This window comes from Psammomys obesus, unplaced genomic scaffold, assembly GCF_907164565.1.
Source record: "Psammomys obesus unplaced genomic scaffold, mPsaObe1.curated_primary_1811, whole genome shotgun sequence".
In the NCBI taxonomy this organism is placed as follows: Eukaryota; Metazoa; Chordata; class Mammalia; order Rodentia; family Muridae; genus Psammomys; species Psammomys obesus.
Window position 1 is genome coordinate 24,151,466 of NW_026587216.1, and position 22,839 is coordinate 24,174,304.

General features: G+C 39.8%; 1 protein-coding gene across 5 annotated transcripts in view; it reads left to right on the forward strand.

Moving 5' to 3' along the window:
* Stau2 (staufen double-stranded RNA binding protein 2) overlaps positions 1 to 22,839 on the forward strand; it is a 241,352-nt gene that overhangs the window by 44,107 nt on the left and 174,406 nt on the right. For 4 of the 5 annotated variants that reach the window (XM_055603173.1, XM_055603170.1, XM_055603172.1 and 1 more), the window contains 2 exons: positions 13,099 to 13,258; positions 19,667 to 19,802. In XM_055603173.1, coding sequence (XP_055459148.1) covers positions 13,099 to 13,258; positions 19,667 to 19,802 — 296 coding nt within the window. Of the gene's footprint in view, positions 1 to 7,013; positions 7,052 to 13,098; positions 13,259 to 19,666; positions 19,803 to 22,839 lie in introns of those variants that run through there. The other variant, XM_055603174.1, reaches the window with a different exon arrangement.

The following is a 22,839-nucleotide window of genomic DNA, read 5'->3' on the forward strand; positions in this document are numbered from 1 at the left end:
GACATTGGAATTGCCTGGAACTAGAGTGACAGAAAGTTGTGAGCTTTCTTGTAGCCATTGGAAATAAAACCTGGATCTTCTGGAAGAGCAGCAAGTGCTCTTAACTCCTGAGCCATCTCTTGATCCTTAGGATATCAGGTCTTATATTGAAGTCCTTGATCAATGGTTTGTTCTTGAGTGATGCATGGTTTTTATGGATTTAAGTTATATTAACTAATTGACTGTTTGGATTTCTTTATAGTCATTCACACATTTCTACAAGTCATTGTAAGACATAAAATATGTTTTAATAAAAATTGCTATCTCTATTAAGAAACATTTAAACCCAGTCCCAACTCCTGGTTTTCTTGGGACATTAACTAATGATATGTCAATTCTCTTACATATGTGTATGTTTGTATGCAAAATAGAAATTCTGGTTTAATTGGTCTTGGTTAGTACCATCCTCAGGGTTTTGTTTCTTATGGCTTTGAAATGATCAGTTTTGTAGAGTGGAGGCATACTGTCTCTAACGAGATTTCTAGTCAAGATCTCCAGGTGCACGTGGTTGTTTTGTTCATTTTGATGAGACGTAGTGGCCTACCTGATTCCTTCATGCTTTCTCCTGTCCTCCATTGAGTCTTATAGGATCTGAACAATTTAGTTTTTTGTCTGTGAGAGTGTTTGGCTACGTGTGTGTACCACATGTGTGCGTGGTGACCATGGAGATGAAAGGCCTGGCGACCGAAGCCTGGTTCTTGGGAAGAGTGTTAAGCACTCTTACCTGTTGAACCCCCATCTTAAGCCAACTTCTAATATATGACTGCTACATAGAAACTCACCACGTTAGTGCTCACGCATCCGCTCTCTGGGTTCCGCTCTTCATGGTAATTGAGCTGACACGATCTAGTGGGCCTTGCACGGGCTAAGTTGTCACCGCCCTATGAGCCATCTTTGTACCTGGCCAGCTCTCCAAGTTTCTGTAGTGTTCTCTCAAACCCGGGAAGAAGGCTGTCTGCCGGAGCAGAGGCCAGTCGATTGTCAGAAGAGGGTATCTTCTTTCTCCTGCGTGCCCATCTTGGTAGTCGTTAGGGTGACAAGAGCTGCATTGCCTCTGCAAGGCACGTGCTCTGGAGTGGATGTCAGGGAGCAGCTCATCGGCAGCTTGGCCTCCCTGCCTGCCTCCCTTTCTGTCTTTTTAAGAAGATTTATTCATTTTATGTGCATGCCTGTTTGGTCTGCATGTCTGCACCACCACATGCATTCACGGCGCCTAAACAGATCAGAAGAGTGTGTCATAGCTCCTGGAGCTCCGGCGGGGGGACTGGGACCTGAGCCCAGGTCCCCTGTCAGAGCATCTCATGCTTGTAACAGCCGAGCAACGTGCCCAGCCCCCTCCGCCAGTGGCTTTAAAAATCTAGTCATCATCTTCATTTAAAAAATTTTGGTTTTTTAAATGAAAAAACCAAATTTCATTTGGTTTTTTCATAGGATTTGCCAGCCCGATCCTAGTCCAGCATTGGCAGCATGTGGCATTGAATAATTAGGTAAAGTCTCCGCTCTTAAATCTGTTAGCTGAGAAATATGTGGCGTATTGGACCAACCATTCTTTAAACAAAATAGCTACCTAATATGCGTGGTGTGTGCATGTCTGCATGTGGTGGGCAGGTGTGTTCACTGTTCATGTGCTTACGGAGGCTAGAGCATGGCATCTTCCTTCAAGTTGTCTTCCTTGCTTGCTCTTCGCCTAGTCTCAGGCTGGGTCTCTCACTGAAGCTGGAATTTGCTGTTTACTGTGAGCCAAGTTCATCTGTCTCTGCTCTTTATCGCTGGGGCCGTGCTGCTGCACTTAGCTTTTACATACTGTTCTGTGCTCAGAATGCAGGCCCTGATGCATGTGCAGCAAACATTTTGCACACTGATTCCTCATCCAACCCGAAATTCTTGAGGGTTAGGCTAATACTGAAGCATCCAGGTAATTTTAGTTATTTGCTAGTGGTTCATAGCACTGAATAATTTTGGAAAAAGCTCCATTGAGTACCCATTATTAGTGTTAACCGCTATTAAAATAGAAATGAAATAAGATACATTTTATACCATTAGAAACTCAGGTTTATGGCATTATGAACCTTTTCTCAAAAATTTTATTATATGATAATCTCAAAAAATAAAAGAAATAATAAGAAATTTAAATTATAAAACATTCAAGACAGATACATAGAAGCATGCCTACATTGCCAATATTTTGCCCAGATTTCTTAACTTTTTCCAGTGGATGTTTTAATTTTAATCTCATTTTTAAAAATACTGAACTGGGAACTCATCGTATAGCATCGGCTGGCCTCAGACTCAAAGATCATTCTGCCCTTGGCTGTCCAGCGCTGGGATTACAGAGAGTGCTCCCCTGCTCCTGGCTCCATTAGGGATCAGGGCATAGCTGCCGATTAGTGCTTTGAAATCCATCTGATAAAGAGCTAAAAAAAAATCATACTGTTATTGCCCTCAGTGATGAATAACAATAACCTGCACACTGTGTGATCCGTGTTTGCCTTTTCTCTATTGGCTCACGTATCTGTTTACATTTGCTCTGTTTAAATAGGATCCAATCAAGGATCACATTAGATTTTGCCTAGTATTAATTAATATTACCTTTCCTTTCTATTTACCCACTGATACTGGTTAGTTGAAGATAAAGGTATTTGTCTTGTAAAATATTGCATAGTTTGCGTAAGGTTTTTGTGTTTGCTTTTTGTTGTTTCAAATGGGGTCTCACAGACTGGCCTTGACCTTAGGATTCTCTTGCCTCAGCCCCCCACTAAGTGCTAGAGTCACAGACATATAGCACCACACATGACATCTTTCCCAGGCCTAGACTTGATACGTAGGAGTTTTATATTTCATCCTTTGGGAAAATACAACTAGGATACACTGAGTAATTTGGACTGTAGACTGTGTCTTTTGAGTTCATATTCTCAGGTAAGGTTGAAATAATTATTTTGTATGGACTATTGATATGGAAATACAGGAGAAGGAATGAGGATAATGGAAGAGAGCTCTAGGATAGAGAGACAGCAGGGAGCATATAACCAAAAAGAAGGGAGAACCTTTGTTTTTCTGATTCAGTGCAATCCTGATTTCTTTTGTAATTTAAACTAGGTTAGAAATATTCATGCTCAATATTATGCCTATGTGAAAAACCAAACACTTCCAGTGACCCATAAAAGTTTCTCACACACCCTTATGGTTTATCTTTCCCTACATTCATGACCCTAGATAGCTAGTGATCTGTTTTCTGTAGCCAACAATAGTAATTCCTTTTCTAGAATTTATATGCATACCTATTGTATTAATTACATTTAGTAAGACTTGCCAGGAATGCTGGCTCAGGCCTGCATCCTCGCACTCAAAAGACTGAAGCCAGGAGGATTGTCAATACTGTGAGGCCAGAGAGAGAAATTCTGTTTTAAAAGAAAAGAAAAACAATACGAGATTGGTCATGTATAGATGTAATCATTTATATATGCTTTTACTTCTTCCAGTTAGCATAGTAATTTTGAATTTATATTTTATATATATCAATATTTCTTTTTATTCCTTGTGTGGTTGTAGCCCTCTTTAAAATTCACCAGTTGATGGATATTTTGGTTTCATCTTTTTGCTATTATAATGATACTTTGAACATTTGTATATAAGGCTTAGTAGGAATGTATATGTGAAAGCAGGGACTTTCTGTGTCTGTGCATCTTCTGAATAATGGCCTGGAGACCTTTATGTTCATTAAAAGCTTCAGGCACTGTAGCTGGGCAGATAGCTATTCTAATCAGGCAGTAGAGTGACCTGGCCTACTTCCCAGCCATGTGGCCTGTTACCTGCCATCTTAGCCTTGCCCTAGCACCTCCTTCTTCATCTGTGTTGCCATGGTGACTCCTTTCCTCTGGTCCCCACCTGAGACCCTCTCACTGGGATTGGAAGTCCCACCTCAACCCTCCAGCCTAGCTATTGCCCATTCAGCTCTGTATTTGACCAATCAAAAGGTGATGGAGAACAGTGTTTACAAGCTACTAAGATATAATAATGACAATTCCAAAGTCCCAGACTGTAATCAGATCTCTGCTGGACTAGAAGTCAGTAATTGACTAACACAAGGATAATCTTTACACAGTACACAAAAACATCCTCTTAACATGTATGTTCTTCTCTCTTTATCTTTGTCAATAATTTGGGATTAGCGGGGGTGTGCCTGATTTAAGTTTAACTTGCTAAGAAGCTTCTTTTGACGATAGTTTGACATTTTACATCCCTGTCACATTTTATACAAGATTTTTTTTCTTTTTTTTTCTCCCTGAGATAGGTTTCTCTGTGTAGCCATGGCTGTCCTGGAACTCACTTCGTAGACCAGGCTGGCCTAGAACTCAGATCTGTCTGCTTCTGCTTCCCAAGTACCATACAATCTCGTATTATTTTTCTTTTCTTTTAAAACAGAATTTCTCTCTCTGGCCTCACAGCATTGACAGTCCTCCTGGCTTCAGCCTCTGAGTGCTGGGATGCAGGCCTGAGCCAGAGTACCTGGCAACTCTTACTAAACGTAATCAATACAATAGGTATGCAGTCATACCTCTCTGTAGTTTCATTTTGTGTCTCTATAATTGCTGCTAATTTCGGTCACTTTTTGTGTGTTGTCATCAGTGTATTTTATTTTTATTTTTGAGACAGTCTCTCTATGTAGTGTTGGCTGTCCTGGAACTCTCTCTATAGACCAGGCTGGCCTTGAACTCACAGATATCCATTTGCCTCTGCCTCCTAAGGGCTGGGATTAAAAGTTTGCGCCTGGTTAATGTGAGTGTATATTTTTAATCAGATGTCTTTTCAAATATTTCACTTGTTCTTAGTAAGTTATTTAATTTGAAGGTTTATTATTTCTTGGTGTGTTTATAATTTTAAGCAGTTGTGTATTGTATCATAGAAAAAGTGGAGTTACAAAGTAGCAGTACAGTACACTAGTTTTTATACTTATGTACTGTTTGCCTCATTAGAAATCATGTATTTCTTTGTGTGCCTTTGAGTTACCAAGTAGCGTTCTTTTATTTCAGCAATGAAGGACTTTCTTCATCATGTCTTGTCAGCTACTAGCAACAGATTTCCTTGGCTTTCTGATTATTTTTAAAATTTCTTCTCCATTTTTGAAGTGTGGCTTGTTGGCAATAGAATTCCTGGTTGACGGGGTGTGTGTGTGTGCGTGTGTGTGCATGTGTGTGTATGTTTAGCCTGCTAAACATCTCATTCTTCCTTCCTTTCTAGTTGCCATATTGTCTGCTGAGACTCTGTCCATCTCACTGATGATCGCTTCTGGAAGACCTCAGTTATCTGAGTAGTTGTTCCTTTTCCACACATGGGAAAGGATCTTGCTGAGCATGCCAGGCTGGCCTTGCAATCATGATCCCCCTGCCTCGCCCTCCTGCATGCTAGGGTTATACTTGTATGCCAACATGTCTTGTTTTGCTTCTTTCATGATGCTTCCATGATTCTTAATTTGTCTTTCACTGCATTGCATATATTGTGTTTTAGTGTAGATCTTTGAATTTATTCCGCTTGGAATTTGTTGAGATTTTATATATATAGGTTCATAATTCATTCATCAAGTTCAGAAACTTTTTATCCATAATAAGTTAGTGCTTTTTGTTCCCTTTTTCTTCTGTAGTATTTTTTTATGTGTATGTTGTTATAAGTTCCATAGATTCTGTCTACTTCTTTATTTCTGGTTCTTTTCCCCTTCCCACCCCTTGCCCCATACTTTTCTTCTTTGAAAAGACAGACTCTTGAGGCCCTCACCGGCCTCTGAGTCCACTCATTTCCCTGCATCTCTCTCCCTGGAAGGATTGTAGATACATGCTACCATATCCAGCTTCATTTTTCTTCATTATTATTTTTTTTTTTGCTTCTCAAACTATGTAATTTTAATTTTCTCATTTTTAAATTAACTGATTCTTCTTCCTATTCAAGTATGTTATTGAATTTTTCTAAGAAATTATTTCCTTATTGTTTTCAGCCCCCAAATTTGTATTTAGTACCTTGTAGTAATTAATATTCTCCACATTTTCATCTTTTGGTTTTTTTTTTTTAGGTTTTTTTTTTTTTTTTGTATGTAATTTTCTTTATCTTTGGAGTATACATCAGACAGTAACTTTAAATCTTTTTTTGGTCTGTCCAGTATCTTCATTTTTTCAGGGGTGTTTTTGTTAATTGTCTTTCCTGTTAATTGGCTATATGGCACACAAGTATATGAGTACCTTGAAATTTTTGTTGAGAACTGGAGATTTTTAATATTGTAAGGTAATAATTCTGGAAATCAAGGTCTCCTCTGCAAGGTTGCTTGTCTGGTTGATGAGCGTTACAGTTCATTGTTTCGTGTTTTATACTGTGTATTAGTAAGGGTTTCTTTTAGCTTCTCTTGCTTGGAATTTGTTGAGATCCTTAATATTTATTGCCTTAATTATTTTTTTGTCACTGCAACAAAACACCATGACCTAAGCAACTTAGAAAAGAAAACATTTAATGGTGAGGAGGGGCTCAGGGTTCCGGAAGACTGTAGTCCTCCATCATCTTGGTAGGCGTCATGACCTCAGGCATAGCCCTGGAGTAGCAGCTGAGAGCTTACATCTGATCCCCAAGCAAGATGCAGAAAGAGCTAACTGGGGATTTAAATATATGAGTCTATAGAGGCCATTTCATTCAAACCACCATATTTAATTCTTTGGCCTCCTAGGCTTATAGCCACATCATAATGCAAAATGCATTTGGTCGAAATTCAGAAGTCTCTATAGTATTTCAAAGTCTTAAGTTTAAAAATCCAGAGTTTATGAAGTGTCCTTCTGAGATTCAAGGCAGTCTTACTTGTAACCCTCTGTAAAAGCAAAAAACAAATTACATGCTTACAACATACATTGATACTGAATATATATTATCATTTCAAAAGGGAGGAATAAGGCCTGGTGAACTGGACAAACGCAAGACAGAAGCTCAGCAGGACAGACTCTAAATCCCGAATCTCTGTGTGTGCTACTAAAGTGCTTAGGTAACTCTCTTGGGCTGCTTGCATTTGCTGTTAGCAGCTTTCCTTGGCAGGTGGCCCAAGGCTTTTATACCTCCCGCACCTTGGAGTTTCCGGTGTGCCAAGCTTCACACAATGGCGTCTCTAAGCCTCCCTGCAGGGACTCCCTGCCACCTCTGGCCTCTGCACCTTCTTTACATCAGACTTTTACTCCTGAGCCCTTTTTAACTCTGAAGCCAGAACCACAGAGCTAAGCTCTACTGCCAAGCTCTGCTGCTTCCTTAGGGTGGAGATACCCCTCCTAGAATTACATTTGCATAAGTTTTGATTTGTTGTTGCTCTTTAGGAACAGATAATTCTGTCTGCCTTTTCACAGGTTGCAGAATTAGTTGGTTGGGGCTTCCTGGAGGGCACCGATTCCTTTATTACATTTTTCTTATTTCTTCCAGCATAAACCAAGAGGTCAACATTAAATTTCTTGATGCTCTTTTTCTCCTTAAATGGAACATTTTGTATTTCTATTCTTCCTGCTTGCTATTTCTTTCTTTTTTTTTAAATGTTTATTTGTCATTTATTTTTAGGTATATGAGTGCTCTATCTGCATATACATCTCCACGTCAAAAGAGGGCATCAGATCACATTACAGATGGTTATGAGCCACCATGTGGTTGCTGGGAAGTGAACTCAGGACCTCTGGAAGAATAGGCAGCTCTTTTAACCCCTGAGCCATCTCTCTAGTCTCCTTAAAGATTTATTTATTTATTATTTATAAGCACCAGAAGAGGGCACCAGACCTCGCTATAGATGGCTGTGAGCCACTTGCTATTTCTTTTAATAGTAGATTTTCATGAGTGATTACAAATAACCATGCAACAGAACTGATATTATGCTGTCTTCAGATCTCCTCTATCAATGAAATTAATTCAAAGCTCTTAAAGGGCAAAAACCAGACATGTTCTTTGGCAAAATATCACAAGAATGATTTCCAGCCCATTTGCTAATATTGTCCTCTGAAACATCTTGTGCTTCCATAGTCCACCTTGCTCTCAGCACTGTTGTCTTTCAGGCTCCTTTTAGGTTGGCGCATTAAGCCTCACTTAGAGTGTTCAACCTCTTTCTTTGTCTTCCACATTCCTCCACAAAACCCAGCATGGTCAGGATTTTACAGCTGTGCCCCACTTCTGGTACCAGCTTTGTCTTAGTGACTTTTCTGTTGTCACAACAAAATACCATGATAAGGCAATTTATAAAAGGAAGCATTTAATTTGGGGGTTCGGGGTTTCAGAGTATTATAAGCCTAAGATCATAGTGGGGGCCTGGCAGCAGGCAGGCACTAGAGCAGTAGCTTGCTACTGGAATAGTAGTTTACATGTGATCCACAGACAGGGGCCACAGAGAGAGTTAACTGGGAATGGCCTGAGCTTTTGAAACCTCAAAGTCCACCTCCAGTGACATACCTGCTCCAACAAGGCCACACCTCCCAATCCTTCCAAACATTTCTACCAACCAGGACCAAGCATTCAAATATATGAGCTTATGGGGGTTTTCTCATTTAAAATACCACATATATTTTGTATCTTCCAGCAAAGTAATATTTCTAGTCATATTTCTTTAAGTGATTTTTGTTCCCTTTTCTGGCTCTGTTTAGTAAGTTTTCCAAACTGTTTTCACTTAGCCTGCCTTAACAGAGAACCAGTGACTACATAGGTAAAGTGAGAGTCCTATTTTTCATGGTTCTAGACTCTAGGAAGTAATTTGATTTGGGTGCCAGTAATTATTTTCCTGATCAGGGCCTATTTCTGGCTCAAAGATGTTGCCTACTTGCCATATCCTCACACAGTTTAGGTCCTTTCATAAAACTAGTTCTGTAATGGAGACCACAACTCTGTGGCTTTATCTATCTCCCAGAATCCTCCCTGGTACTATTTTGTCCAGTATAAGGGTTTCAATATACGAATGAGAGGAGGGAACATGAATATCCAGTCCGTAGTAATTATATTTTTGTATGTGCTTTTCAAAGTCTCTGTTCTTTTATTTCCATGGATACCACTGACTTGGTAGATTTATTCTTGAGTAGCTGGATATATAAGGAAAGATAAAGAAGCTACTTAGTTTTTGAACTGGAATTACTGGGAGAATAATGGAAGGGACATTCTAGAGTATGAAATGGTGAGGGGGATAGAATGGAAAAGATGTTTTGTTTGACTCCTCTTCAGTTTGTGGAGATGCCCAGTGGGTCGTTGAATGCTTATGGGTGTAGTTTAGGAGAGTTCATGTTGGAGACAGAATTTCAGGGTCTGATATTCACCTGTGCACCTCTGTTTCTAAGCCTTTGAGACACGTATCTGAATATCATATGTAAATATATAATACATATGACATACATGTGGTACATAAACTTACTTTCATGACACCATTTTTTGTTACATATCAAAATTTGGAAAAGAAGCAAATCATTGATGAATCTTATTTTAAAATCAGGCTGAAAGTAATAAAGATAATGTTTTAAGTATAAATTTTAAATACAGATTTAGTTAATTAATTACTTACTTTTGTTTTTCAAGACAGGGTTTCTGTATGTAGTCCTGGTTGTCCTGGAACTCACTCTGTATACCAGGCTGGTCTTGAAGAAATCAGAAATCTGCCTGCCTCTGCTTCTCAAGTGCTGGGGTTAAAGGCATGCGCAGCTGCCGCCACCACCCGGCAAGATTTATTTTTAATTTATGCGCATCAGTGTTTGGCCTACATCAATGAAAGTAAACTGTGTACATATGCTTTGTGCCCTCAGAGGTCAGAAGAGAATGTCAGATCTGCTGGAAGTGGAGTTAGAAACAGTTGAAAGCTGCCACGTGGTTGCTGGGTACCAAACCTGAGTTCTCTGCAGGAGGCAAGAGGAGATAGCCTAACTGTTTGAAACATCTCTCCAGCCTCACAAACATTAAATTGAATCATAATGAAAGAAAGATAATCACTTTAAGCAAATATGTACACACATTTATCTATCTATCTATCTATCTATCTATCTATCTATCTATCTATCTATCTATCTATCTATCTATCTTAAACGGGGTCTCACTATGTAGCCCTGGCTGTCCTGGAACTCAGTTTGTAGACCAGGCTAGCCTCAAGTTTACAGAGACTGCTTACCTCTTCCTCCCAGTGCTGGGATTAAAGGTTTGTGCATTTTCAATGACTGTGTTTTCAATCTCTATTTTTAAACATAGAAGCTACAGAATACCACAAAGAGCAGTAGGGTGACCCTCATGTGTGTCGTATTACTTTATTTCTTGCTCCATGTGAATATACCTTTGCTTTTTCCTTAGAGAGTTTGAAAGTAAAGTTGAGTTATAACCTTGCATACTTGAACAGTTACGTGCATCCGTCTTTTAAGCTTAAGTAACCTTTTATGTATAGCTGCAATGCTGCCGTGATTTAATCTATTTAATACAGTCTTTATTGGTCTGCTTGCTCAGCTACTGTAACTGAAAGTCAGAGACTGGGTGATAAACAGATCAAGAGACTGTGTATTGAGAACCTTCTTTTCCATCACTCTGTGTTTAGAGCCAGGTGGACAAGAGAATGCAAAGAGCAGCAGGAGATAAGTTACTCTTATTACAAGTCCACTCTCCGTAAGGACTACTCTGGCAGAGGTAGTGTTTCTGTGAGACAGTCTAGACTCTTATGACATGATCCTCTTTAAGGCCTTGATTTCCACACTGCTGCTTTGGGCATTAAATTCTTGGCACATAAACTGTTGGGGATACATTTAAGCTATAGCACAGTCCATGGGCAAATGTCTTCAATTGTTCTGTAAATGCTTTTTCTTTTAAAATTTCTAACATGAATCTAACTAAGGATCACATTTCTTATGTCCCTTTATGTCCCTTTTAATATGCCTTTTAATATGTAATAACGTCCTTGCATTTTTGTAAGTGAAATTGACCTTTTTGAAATCTCAGCTAGTTGTCTTATTGCATGTCCTATAATTAAGACTTGGTTCTTTCTTGCAGGAGTGGGTGCAGGTTAAAATATTTTGGCCAGGCATAGAATGCTGTTAACTTGTGTTTCTCAGTGAGTTTTCCCTGAGGCATGTGCTGTTGGGAGGTATTGATATTAATCCCAGTAACTTTAATAACTTAGGCTATTTTCCAGGGCTGGAGAGATGGCTCAGTGGTTAAGAGCATTTGCTGTTCTTGCAGAGGACCCGGGTTCAGTTCCTAGCCCCCCGGTGGCTCACACACGTTAGCTATCTTTACTTTAAAAGGATCTAACACTGTCTTCTGACCTCTGCAGGCATCTGTAAAACACCCGTATAAATAAAATACATTTTGGGGAAAAAATATTTTTTCTAAGAGATCACATTGCTGCAGAGATACATTTTATGATTAATAAATAGTTTTCAATTAGTAGTACAAAGTAGTAAGTGGTCTGTGTTTTTTTTGTGTAACTTGATATGAACATTTTAAGATAAAAAGATTTTGTGCGCAATGGAAATATAATATGGGTGGAATGTCAGTTGCAGAAGGAGAAGATACATGTGAACATATACGTGAACATGCAGAATGTTTGTCATGCTAAAGTGGAGACAGTTGAAGGTTGACTAGGAGGAGGGGCTTAGCTTTTTAATTTTAGAGAGTTTCCTTTTTATTTCCTTTTAAACTTATTTTTAGAAATTGTGTGTTGTGCATGCATCTGTGTGTGTGTATGTGTGTATATGTGTGTCATGTAGAGAGCAGAGGCTCACACTGGTTATCTTTCTCTATCGTCTTTCTCTATCCACTTTACTTTTTGAGACATGTTTTCTCTCTGCACCTGGAAGTCACTGGCCAGCAGCCCTGTGTCTGTCAGGCATGAGCCACCACACCTAGCCCTTTATGTGGCTCCTGGGGATCTGACTCATGTGCTTACACTTGCATGGAAAATCCTTTACAGAGTAAGCCATTCCCCTTGCCACCTCACTTTTCTATTTTGAGGTAGTGTTTCACTGTGTCCCTCTGGCTGGACTTGAACTGTACATCCTCCTGTGTTAGCTATCTGAGTGCTGGGATATACGTGTGTAACAGATCTCCTGGCAGAAAGGTAGTGTATTAGTTACTTTTCTATTGCTATGATGGAGTACTACAGTCAATGCTATGATCAATATCACAATCAAGAAGAGCTTATTTTGGGCTTATGATTCCAGAGAGACAATAGTCCATGGTGGTGGTGTAGAGTTAGCAGGCTGCAAGAAGCCGGAGCAGCAGCTGAGAACTCACATCTCAAACCAGAAACTGAAGGCAGAGACACTTTGGAAACCTCAGAGACTGTTCCCAGTGACATAGTTTTTGTAGCACAATCAATCTCCTAATCTTTCCCAAACAGTTCCACCAGCTGGGGACCAGTTATTCACTGAGTCCATGGAGGTCATTTTCATTCAAACCATCACAGGTTGTTTTAGCAGCAGTGAGTTTAGGTGAAACAGTGAGTCTAAGTGAAGCATGATGAGTGGGTGGGTCCAGTGCACGGTCCTTGTCACAAAGATGAGGAAGATTTGAGAAATGTTTATGAAGCTAGCCTGGATAGATTTCATGCTGGTTTAATGTACATTGTGGGAATTGAGTGTTAATAGGACACCCGAGTCATTGATTACATTCAAGACACCAGGTTTATGAGAGTGTTAGGGCGTCATGGCCTTTTTCACTTCTCTTTAGTTTTTCTTATTTGTTGTACTTACTACTTTCTAAGGACTGTTTGAATGGCATTCACAATGTGGTTCTATTTTGGAAAGAGCTTTGTGTTGGTCTTGTCAATTTATATATAGAGAGCTGCTGTTACATCTTTGGATGAGATCAGATAGTTTGGTATAATCTGACATCCTTTCACTAGGTATAGAATATGATTTTTGTTGTTGTTATTGTTACCAACAATCTCTAATATACTTCTGCTCTGATTTTGGTTCTATGGAGAGAGAGAGAGAGAGAGAGAGAGAGAGAGAGAGAGAGAGAGAATGTGTGTGTGCGCTTGTTCTTAGACCACCAGTTTGGGTACCTGAAAAAAATTGATGTTTTCTCTGTCTGTCTGATTTTTCCAAGATGTTCTCGGTGCAGCTGAGTCTTGGCGAGCAGACATGGGAATCCGAAGGAAGCAGTATAAAGAAGGCCCAACAGGCTGTTGCAAATAAAGCTTTGACTGAATCTACACTTCCCAAACCAGTTCAGAAACCACCCAAAAGTAATGTCAATAATAACCCAGGTATGGTGTTGATTTGTTTCCTTTCTGTTGTGAACTGATGTGTTACTCTTCCTTGTGTGTTACATTTGTATAGCAGGAGAGTCATACGGGCACAAAATTAATAGTATGTGCATACACACACACGTGCATGCACACACATGGCAGTGAAGATAGCAGCAAATAAGAGAATTACAGTTGTTTTTAAAGTTCATCTAGTAGATGCTGTAAAATCCATCTTTTTGAATGTTGGCAAAAGCACATGTGGATGTAAGTGCAGGAAATATGTTTCTGCTGAAGTGAAGAAATTGTTTCTCTCTTGTTAGAAGTGTATGTAATGAATTTTAATAATTAAGTTACTTCTTTTTAGTTTAAGACAAAATATAAAGGCATTTCATTAAATATTTTGCTTGTTTGTGTAAAAATTGAAAAACAGCTGGTAATTTAGAACATTCATATGAAGTGGATTAGGAACCCCCCCAAATCTGTAAAGCCATCCATGTTCTTAAATCAATGACAGTTCTGAGTTTGAGATTCTAATAGCAGTTTTGTAAGCTGTTTGATTGTCTCACTACCAACAACATGACATGTCCAGTTATCTTTTGGGAAGAGGCAAACCTGTTTTAGTCATAGTGCATTAATTGATGACATCAACTTAATAAAGTTCATACAAGTTCATTTCAGCCATGTGTCTATTTATTCATTCATTTGTTAACCTACCAATATAAATTCTTACCTTAAAATTAGTGCTGGTAGTGTTTTAGGCCTTTTCATAATCAAGTGGGGCCCGCTCACCAGCTAATGGTGACTCTGCTCTATTTAATTAGCCCGGGCTTGTTCTCATAGTCAGGTCACAGAGGCACTTCCTTCCTGACTGTCTGTGCTTGGTAGATAGTCTCCTATTTCAAGACTTTCTCCCGACTTCATGATTTTCTTATAGTAGACCCTTTGCCCCTGTTCAAGGATCTTTCCCAGATATCATAGCTTTTCTTTAATAGACCCTTTGCCTCTGTTAGCTCATTGCAACATTCATTGAGGAAATTTGTGTAAATCTACATGTTGCTACAACTGCGAAGAAGTCTAACCTGTTCAGGTTGAGGTTGGTAAAGATGACCTACTTTGGTGATTTGTAAAAACGCTGTGATTGTGTATAATAGATCAGCATGTTGTTACATATGTAAGAGGATCTGATAGTACTAGTATACAGAAATACATAATTTAAAGGTAGACATTAAGTGCCAAGTAAATAATAGCAGATATTCCTACTAAAAGTAATGATCATATTGACTGAAGTAAGATGTGGACCATGGATGAAGAGTAGCTAGGTGCAGGGAAAAGGAGAGAACATTCTAGACTGAAGGAATACTATTACAGAGAAGGGCTCAGGAGTGAGGATCTGGTTAATGGGTTTAGTAAAAACAGTTTGTATGTGTGGGGATGACTTTAGTTACTGTGGGCAAGTACTGAGGAGGAAGAGTAAAGATGGGAGGTGGGAGTGGGTGCAAACACCAGCTTGTAGGGCATTTATGTCTGTGGTGGTTTAAAAGAGCCTTTTAGCGTATTGCATTTGACATGTATATTGGATGTGGAAAATAAGAAAGCAAGGTGAAAAAGAAGAAAGCAAGGTGATCAGCTAGGCAGTCAGCGCCATTTGTTTTGTTTGTTTGTTTTGAGAGAGGTTTCTCAGTGCAACTGTGGCTGTCTTGAGCTCTGTAGACCAGGCTGGCCTCGAACTCAGAGATCTGCCTGCCTCAGCCTTCCGAGTGCTGGAATTAAAGGTGCATGCCACCAGTGCCCAGCCACCATAGTTTTGAGCAAACAGATTTTAAAAAGCCTGCTGTGTATTGAATAATGTGTGTGCCACCCTACAAGGGCTTAGGGAGTGGACCTTGGTATGGAAGAGAAGGAGCTCTTCAGTGCTCTAGTATAGGGCAGATGGCTGTGAGTCAGCGGTTCCCTAAAGGACAAGGCTTTATAACATGGAGTACCTCAGTAAGACTCCAAGCAAGACAACAAAAATCTCAGAGCGCAGGGGGCATGCCTTTCCATTGTGGAGTGTTGGAGTAAGCTGGAGAAAGGAAAAGAATATTTGCCCAAACTTTTAAATATGTGCAGACCAAAAAAAAAAAAAAATACATGCGGACATGTGCACAGAGCTGGATAAAGGTATTCTGTGTGATACTACCTCAGGATCTGCCATTGCCTTAGGAACCTCCTTGTCTGGTGGATTAGCTGTAGGAAACACCATCCTGAGTGTCTCATGAGTTGACTGCTTGTTGGAATCACACTTACTCTTTGCTGATAGCTTCTTTTTACATTGGTATTTGTGAGATTCATTCGTGTTGTGTTTAAAGTGTTACTGTTTCATGACTGTGTAACATTCCGTTGCATGAATAGACAGTAACTGCTATCTCAAATGGGATCCACAGCACCTGACTCCACGTGTATTTTCTGAGTGCATAGGCTGTCTCTCATCAAAAGTAAGACAGGAGTGTTTTTTACCCCACAGACTGCTCATATTTTCACTACTGTCTTTTAAAGATCTAGTGTAACTGACATCATGTGCTTAGGGTACTTGCCTTCCTCCTCACCTCTGTTTTCATCTGGCACATCTAGTCTTCCCATCTTTTAGGACCTTGGCCTTTGTGGTAAGTGTGGGTACCACATATTTTATATAGTGTTCCTTGGTAGAATGTGTCTGGTGTTTCCTCATGCTTTTTACATTTTTAACATGGATGTCTCCAAAGTAAAACTGGACTCAGTACTTATAACTACTGATCTCTCTCGGTAATGATGACTTTGGCCGCCTGGTGAAAGGCGTGCCTGCTACATTTCTCTACTATGAAGCTAGTCAGCAATTGTATTTATAAATAGTAAGTAAATTAGCATTTGAAGTGATATTTTGAGACTATATAGAAATATATGTAAATATCCTGTTCCTCATGAAAATTTCATTTGTCTACTGAATTTAGCATCCATTGTTAATTCTGGTCTGAATCTGTGATAACCCTTAAGTTTGGTAGAGTGGTTTATTTTGAATTCTACATTCCTTTTAATTTCTCTTTCCTCATTTCCTTGTTCATTTTTGTCATTGTAGACCCTTGTATTAAAACCTATGACTTCATCTGCTTTTTGTGCCTGGTATTGGACCCAGGGCCCCACACATGCTAAACATGTTTTCTACCACCTGGCTACACAGGGATTTTATTGCTGTGATTGTTTTTAAAGAAACGGGTCTTACTGTGTTGCTGGGCTGGCACAAAACTGGGCTCAGGTGCTTTTCCCCCTCTTCTTCTCCACTCCTGGAGTAGTTAAGAGTGCAGATGTGTGCCAACATACCTGCCTTCTTATGTATTTTGATCCTAAACTTATCTCAGGTTTTACCAGTGTCTCCTTCAGTTGACTCTTAGCTGCTGGTATTTTCTCATTCTTTGGGTACTTCTGGCTTTCCAGTATAAAAAGGAGCTCCTAGTCCATCTTGTACTTTCCTTGTCCTGGCTGTGTGCCAGTCATTTCTGCAAGGAGCCTTGGTTGGTCAGTTAATCAGTTCATCTTCCAGCAAGTAATTGTTGGGTGAATATATTCAGAACTTTTCTAACTGTCTCTAGAGCTGTAGGAAACAGCTTTATTCTAACTGTCTCTAAAGCTGTAGGAAACAGCTTTATTCTAACTGTCTCTAAAGCTGTAGGAAACAGCTTTTCCAACTGTCTCTAAAGCTGTAGGAAACAGCTTGTTATTCCTTAAAAACTAGTAGTGGGAAGCACCTGCCCCTATAGCCGCTTGGCCCCTGTGGCCCCAGGCGACAGAAGAGAAATGCCCAAGCACCTGGCACCACTATGTTGAAGTACATCTATGATGGAGAGAAGGGAATGAGGGAGTATATGGTGGAAAGATGGGAGACAAAGCAAGCTCAGCGGTTTGTGCGCTATGTAGAAAAGTGGAACTTGGAGACGCAATGGCAGTGAGGAACAGGTAGATCTGAGGAGCCTGCACAAGCACCTGGGGCCATGCTGAGGTCTGTGCTCAGGCTGCTGCCAAGGGCCATATTGGGTTTTGTGGTTCTGAAATATCTGAGGTCTGTGCTGATGTCTGTGGCCTTGAGGAAGCACTAAAGGTCATGTAGATGTCATTGGTCTGGGCTGCCACCTAAGACCATGTGAGTGTCTGAAGGTTCTGCTGCTGCCAGGGTATATACCGATCTGAGTGGCCTGCGCTGCCACAGAGCTGAGGCCATGGTGAAGTCTTGGCCTGGGCTGCTGCTGAGAGCCATGCTTGGGTCCACGGTCCTGCTGCAGCTGGGGTCTGTGTGACCACTAAGGGACATGGAGATGTCACTGGTCTGGGCTGCTGTCTGAGGCCATGTATGTCCAAGCACTGTGCCGAGCTGGCACCACTCCTCACCTGCAGCGAGAGAGCTGGGCCTGCCCCTCAACAACCACCACGTTCAGGAGTGGTTGAACGTTCCTCCCCCTCACCTAGGCAGCATGGGAGAGCTGGCTCTGGTGGCGTGGATGCCAGAGACCTGCCTTTGATAAAGTAAGTGTGGAAGAGCTGTCCCCACCCTTCACCAGCTGAGTATTCAGGAGAGCCCTCCTTGCACATCCCCTGGGCAGCACAGTTGAGCTGACCCTGATAGCAGGGGTGGTGGGAAAGCTGCTGAGCACATGAGAGCAGGAGAGCTGTCCCTGCCCCTCACCTGGGCAAAGTGGAAGAGCTGGTCCTGGTGGCACAGGCATGGGAGAGCTGGCAGGCTAACCAACTCAGCTTCTACCAGGCCCAGATACAGGGCTCTGACTTGTCCACCCCATCTTTGAACTGCTGGAGCACATGAAGGGGCCAGTTCTGCAGATCCAAAGCTGTGGGATCTCCATGACACAGGGCAACAACAGGATATCAAAGAGGAGTCCCAGTGAGGCTCTACTATTGCTAGTGTAGAAGTCAATAAAAGCCAAAGGACTCAGCCAGACAATGACGTGACTGATGTCAGTCAACATTTGCAAGTAAAGATATGTGGACAAAAGGGTATACTTGTGGGTCACACTGCAGCTCCCACAATGAGGTTTCTTCTTCTCTTTTCTTTTGAGGGGGAGGTTGCAAGGGTGAATATGAAGGGATGGGGAATGAGCGGAATTGTGTGGTGTGTGATGTGAAAATCAGAGTCAATAAAAATTTTTTAATTAAAAAAAAACTAGTAGTGGCCTTTTCTCTTTCACTTGCTTTATTATGTATAACTGTGTACTTAGTTATACTTGAATTTTTTTATATTTAGCACTGATAATTAGAGTGTCCCTTTAATAGAGCTAAGAACAATATCAGAATATCACAAGATACCCATAAGTAAGTATAATTTTGCATCAATTAAAATGTTTAAACACATCTGGGCCTGTGAGATGGTACGGTGGGTAAAAGGCACTTTTCACCAACCCTGACAACTCAAGTTAAATTCTTGGGATCCACCCGGAGGAAGGAGATAACCAGACTGTGTGTGTTGTCCTCTGATCCCTGTGTGGTGCCATGGCTCTCACCCACCACTCACTCACCTACACACAGGATAAATAATGTAACAGATATAGTGACTAATTTGAAAAGTAATTTTAAAAAGTAAATTATTTTTTTCTGGTTAAATCACCAACTCAGTTCACAGATTCAGTTTTCTTTGTATTTAACTGGTTTCTTCCCCCCATTTTGATGGGAATTTTTCTGTAATTATGTAAAAAAAATTTTTTTAAGCTTTGCCTTTATCCTTAAAAAAGCAAATAAATATTTATATTACATTTTCTTAGATGAAAGGTAGGGTAGAATACAAACTGGCTTTGTTAAGTTAAAAAGCAAACAAGCAAACAAAGTAAAAGCAAGCTGTCCCATTTCTGTTTTTGTTGTTGTTACGGTTTGATTTTTTAGTATTTCCTGGGAATAGATGACATTTTAGGTTTTGAAAGTATCACCCATAGATTCTCACTTATATTTACTATGTTTCATTGAGTATAGAGAAAGCAATGTGTTTTTTATCAGATAAGTCCAAGCATTACATTATTGTGAGTCCAGCCCTACATTATTGCTAATGTTCATTTGCTTGATTAACAAAGAATAAATAAAAAATATTAACAGGTGATATTTTTAGTGATTAAATACACATTTTCTGGGATAAGTATTTATAAAAATGATATACAAACTAGTTACCTAAAATCTTGTATTTATTTTGTTTTAAATAATATGACTACACAGTTGAATTTTTCATTTAAATGTACAGAAAATGCTGAAACTTACAAGGGATTCCATCATAAACTATTTCTTTTAACTTTGTTTATACTTAATTAGAGAATTATGTAGCTGGGCCTTCTACTCTTCTTCAGTGGTTACTAAATGAAGTCTCTTGTACGATTTATCGTGGAAATGTTTCACTTGTGTGCCTTTACTATTTTTTTTAAACAGGTAGTATAACCCCTACTGTGGAGCTGAATGGGCTGGCCATGAAAAGGGGAGAGCCTGCCATCTACAGGCCGTTAGATCCAAAGCCATTCCCAAATTATAGAGCCAATTACAACTTCCGGGGCATGTACAACCAGAGGTTTGTATGTCTTCTTTGGTTTGTTCTGACTATTTTATGTGTGTGGTAGAAGCTTCTGACCTTCTAAGACTATTTTCATTGTGAACACAATTGCCCTTGGAATCCGGGGGGATTTAGAGAAACCAAACTCACCAAGCGTGTTGGAAGTTAAAAGCAGAACGAAAACAAAGCCCCCTAACTTCAGAAACCTGCCTTACCCATCCATGCCGGCCTCAGGGTTGTGCAGCAGCAGCAGGGCCCCTTCAAGTCTGCACAGCTGACAGTGCTGGTTTGCCATGTGACTTGCTCACTCCCCCACCTCACTCAACTGAGTCTGTCCCGATTTGTTTGACGACATTAATGGCCTTGAGTGTTTGTGATTTATAGCAGCTTTCTTGGAGAAAAGGATTCACTAAATCTTTGTTGCACATAGCACAGTTGTGATAGTTCAAGTGTAACTGTGTAAGCATGGTAGAAATTTCAAAATAAAAATGAGGCCCCTGTTTCAGTTACGGTTTCTTTCGGCATGAAGAGACGCCACGACCATGGCGACTGTTATTAAGGAAAACAGCTCCCAGCTCAGAGGTTGAGTCCGTTATCCTCGTGGTGGGAAGCACGGCAGTGTGCAGGCAGGCCTGGCGCTGGAGAGGTGGCTGAGAGGTCTACATGTTGGTCCACAGGCAGCAGGAAGAGACAGTGGCATGTCCAACACCACCACACCTACTCCAACAAAGACACACCTCCTAATAGTGCCTGTGAGCCGATAGGGACCATCTTTATTCAAAACACCATAAAGCCTATTGTAAAAGTTATGCAAGACCCATTATAGGGAGTGTGGAAATGCCAAAAGGTAAAGAAATACAAGTGTCCTGCCATTCTATAACTGACCACTGTAAATGTTTTGGCTTACATTAAATCATTCTTTGTGTGTTAATGTATTTAGCTGAAATGGAGTTGTTCTGCAATACTTATATGTACAATGAATACACAGACCTTTATTGTATTCTTGATGACCTTATGTAGGTATCATCTGTCCTCTTCACTGGCTTTTAACACCACTCAGATCAGAACACAGAAATTTGTCATCCCAGAGGGGTTCCTTAGATTTCCACGCTCATGACATACCCTTTTCCCAGAAGTAACCTTCGTTCTGTTGTCACAGATCAGTTGTGTCATATAAATGGGCTCAGCACTCAAAATCTTTGTTTTGAGATTCATTAATACTGCTTTTATCTAGATTTTGTCTTTTTTAATTGCTGAGCAGTATGGCTGTATCCTAATGTGCTTAATCTGTGGGTGTAGTATGGTGCTTTTTTTCCCACCCATTTATATATATATATATATATAGTGACCATTTATTATATTATTAGTTTTTGACAAACATTTTTTGCTGGCTATAGGATGCCTCATATGGCCAAGGTATATTTTATAATTGTATATCTCATGTTGATCATCAAAGCTCTTTTCTACCCTCCTCCCTTGGATTATAGATAAACACTGCAGGTAAACAGCATTATGAAATCTTTGTTACATTTATGTACAAATATTGTTTATATTTCTATTCATTTTCTGAATGTAGATTATCATAGGAGTATTACAATTAAAAATAATACATTACTTAGCTTCATAAAAAGTTTGTTCTAATTTTTTTATTAAAAGCCAGGTCACAAAGATATTTACTAATTTTAATTGTTACCTCTGAAGAAAAAAATATCTAGAAAGGAATTTTATTTGGATTTGGCAGTTTTCATTTTTTAAAGAAATGTTCTAAAATCATTCTGTAAATATAAATATTTTTGGATTGTTGCAGTGAGCATTTTTTTAATATTCTGTGTACTTTTCTTCATGTTTGAAATGTCTAAGACATAAGTGAAAGCCAAGTAAAGAGGGCTAAAATATGAAAAAAAAGGTTTGCTTTAAATTTTTTATAGCATATGAGAACATGGTTTCTGTTTTTACAGTTCTGCATTTGAAATACATTGCTCTGCTTGATAGTTAAAAGATGAAATTTAAAGCTTCTGTGGTGTTGACTGCTGCCAAACAGGACTGTTGTCAGATGTTCACCAGTTATCTTTTTAGTTGTCTGTTTTAACTTGTTTATTTTTATTGCATTTCCTGAATAGTTTTCAAATGTTTGTTTAACATTATTAACATTCAGTCTACTTTGTAGTTTTTCTTCCTATAGTTTGTCTTTTAATTTTGTATTGCTATAGTTTTATTAGCTTTTGATGCTGATATTCAAAAAAGAAATTTTCTCCTTCCTTCCTTCCTTCGTTCCTTCCTTCCTTCCTTTCTTCCTTCCTTCCTTCCTTTTTCTTTCTTTCATTTTGCTTTTTTGAGACATGGTTTCTCTGTGTAGTTGGGCTCTCCTAGATCAAGCTGTTCTTGAATTCACAGAGATCTACCTGCCTCTGCCTCCTGAGTGCTAAAGTTAAAGGCCTGAGCCACCACCACCACCTGACCTACAAATTCATTATTGTGCATAAGAAATTAATTTTGATATGTGATCAGGCATTTGCTAAAGCTTTGTTAGGGTTTTACATATTCACTGATAGTCTGATTCATATGTGTAGAGAATATGATTACTTAGTCTATATGTAACTTACTTTGTAGCGTCTTGTTTGCTAGTAGAAAATGAATGGTTTCCACTTAAAACAGTCCTCTTCCAATTCTGATTAGCTTTTACAGGATTGACTGTTCAGGGTGTTTGAGGTTCCCCTTGCTCGCCCCTCTCGTGTATCTTATTTTATACTAGGAAGGAAATACTTCTGCATGGAAGGTTCCCTGCTGTCCTTTGATTCTGCTCTGTGTGGACTCCTCACCCTCCTGAAGGCGGCCTGTATGGGATGGTTTCTAACTCAGTCCCTACTTGGACGATACTTCCGAGTGCTTCCCATCGCCCTTCCCTACTTGGTTTAAACTCTCAGCTCTTCTGCTTCCCTGTCATTTTCCTCACTCTAGGCCTGGCCTTCTCTCAGTATCTCTGTTTCTTACTGCAACATCCCACGCAGGCTTCCTGGCTTTCAGCTCAGTGTGCAGTATAATTGCTCTGTCTCCA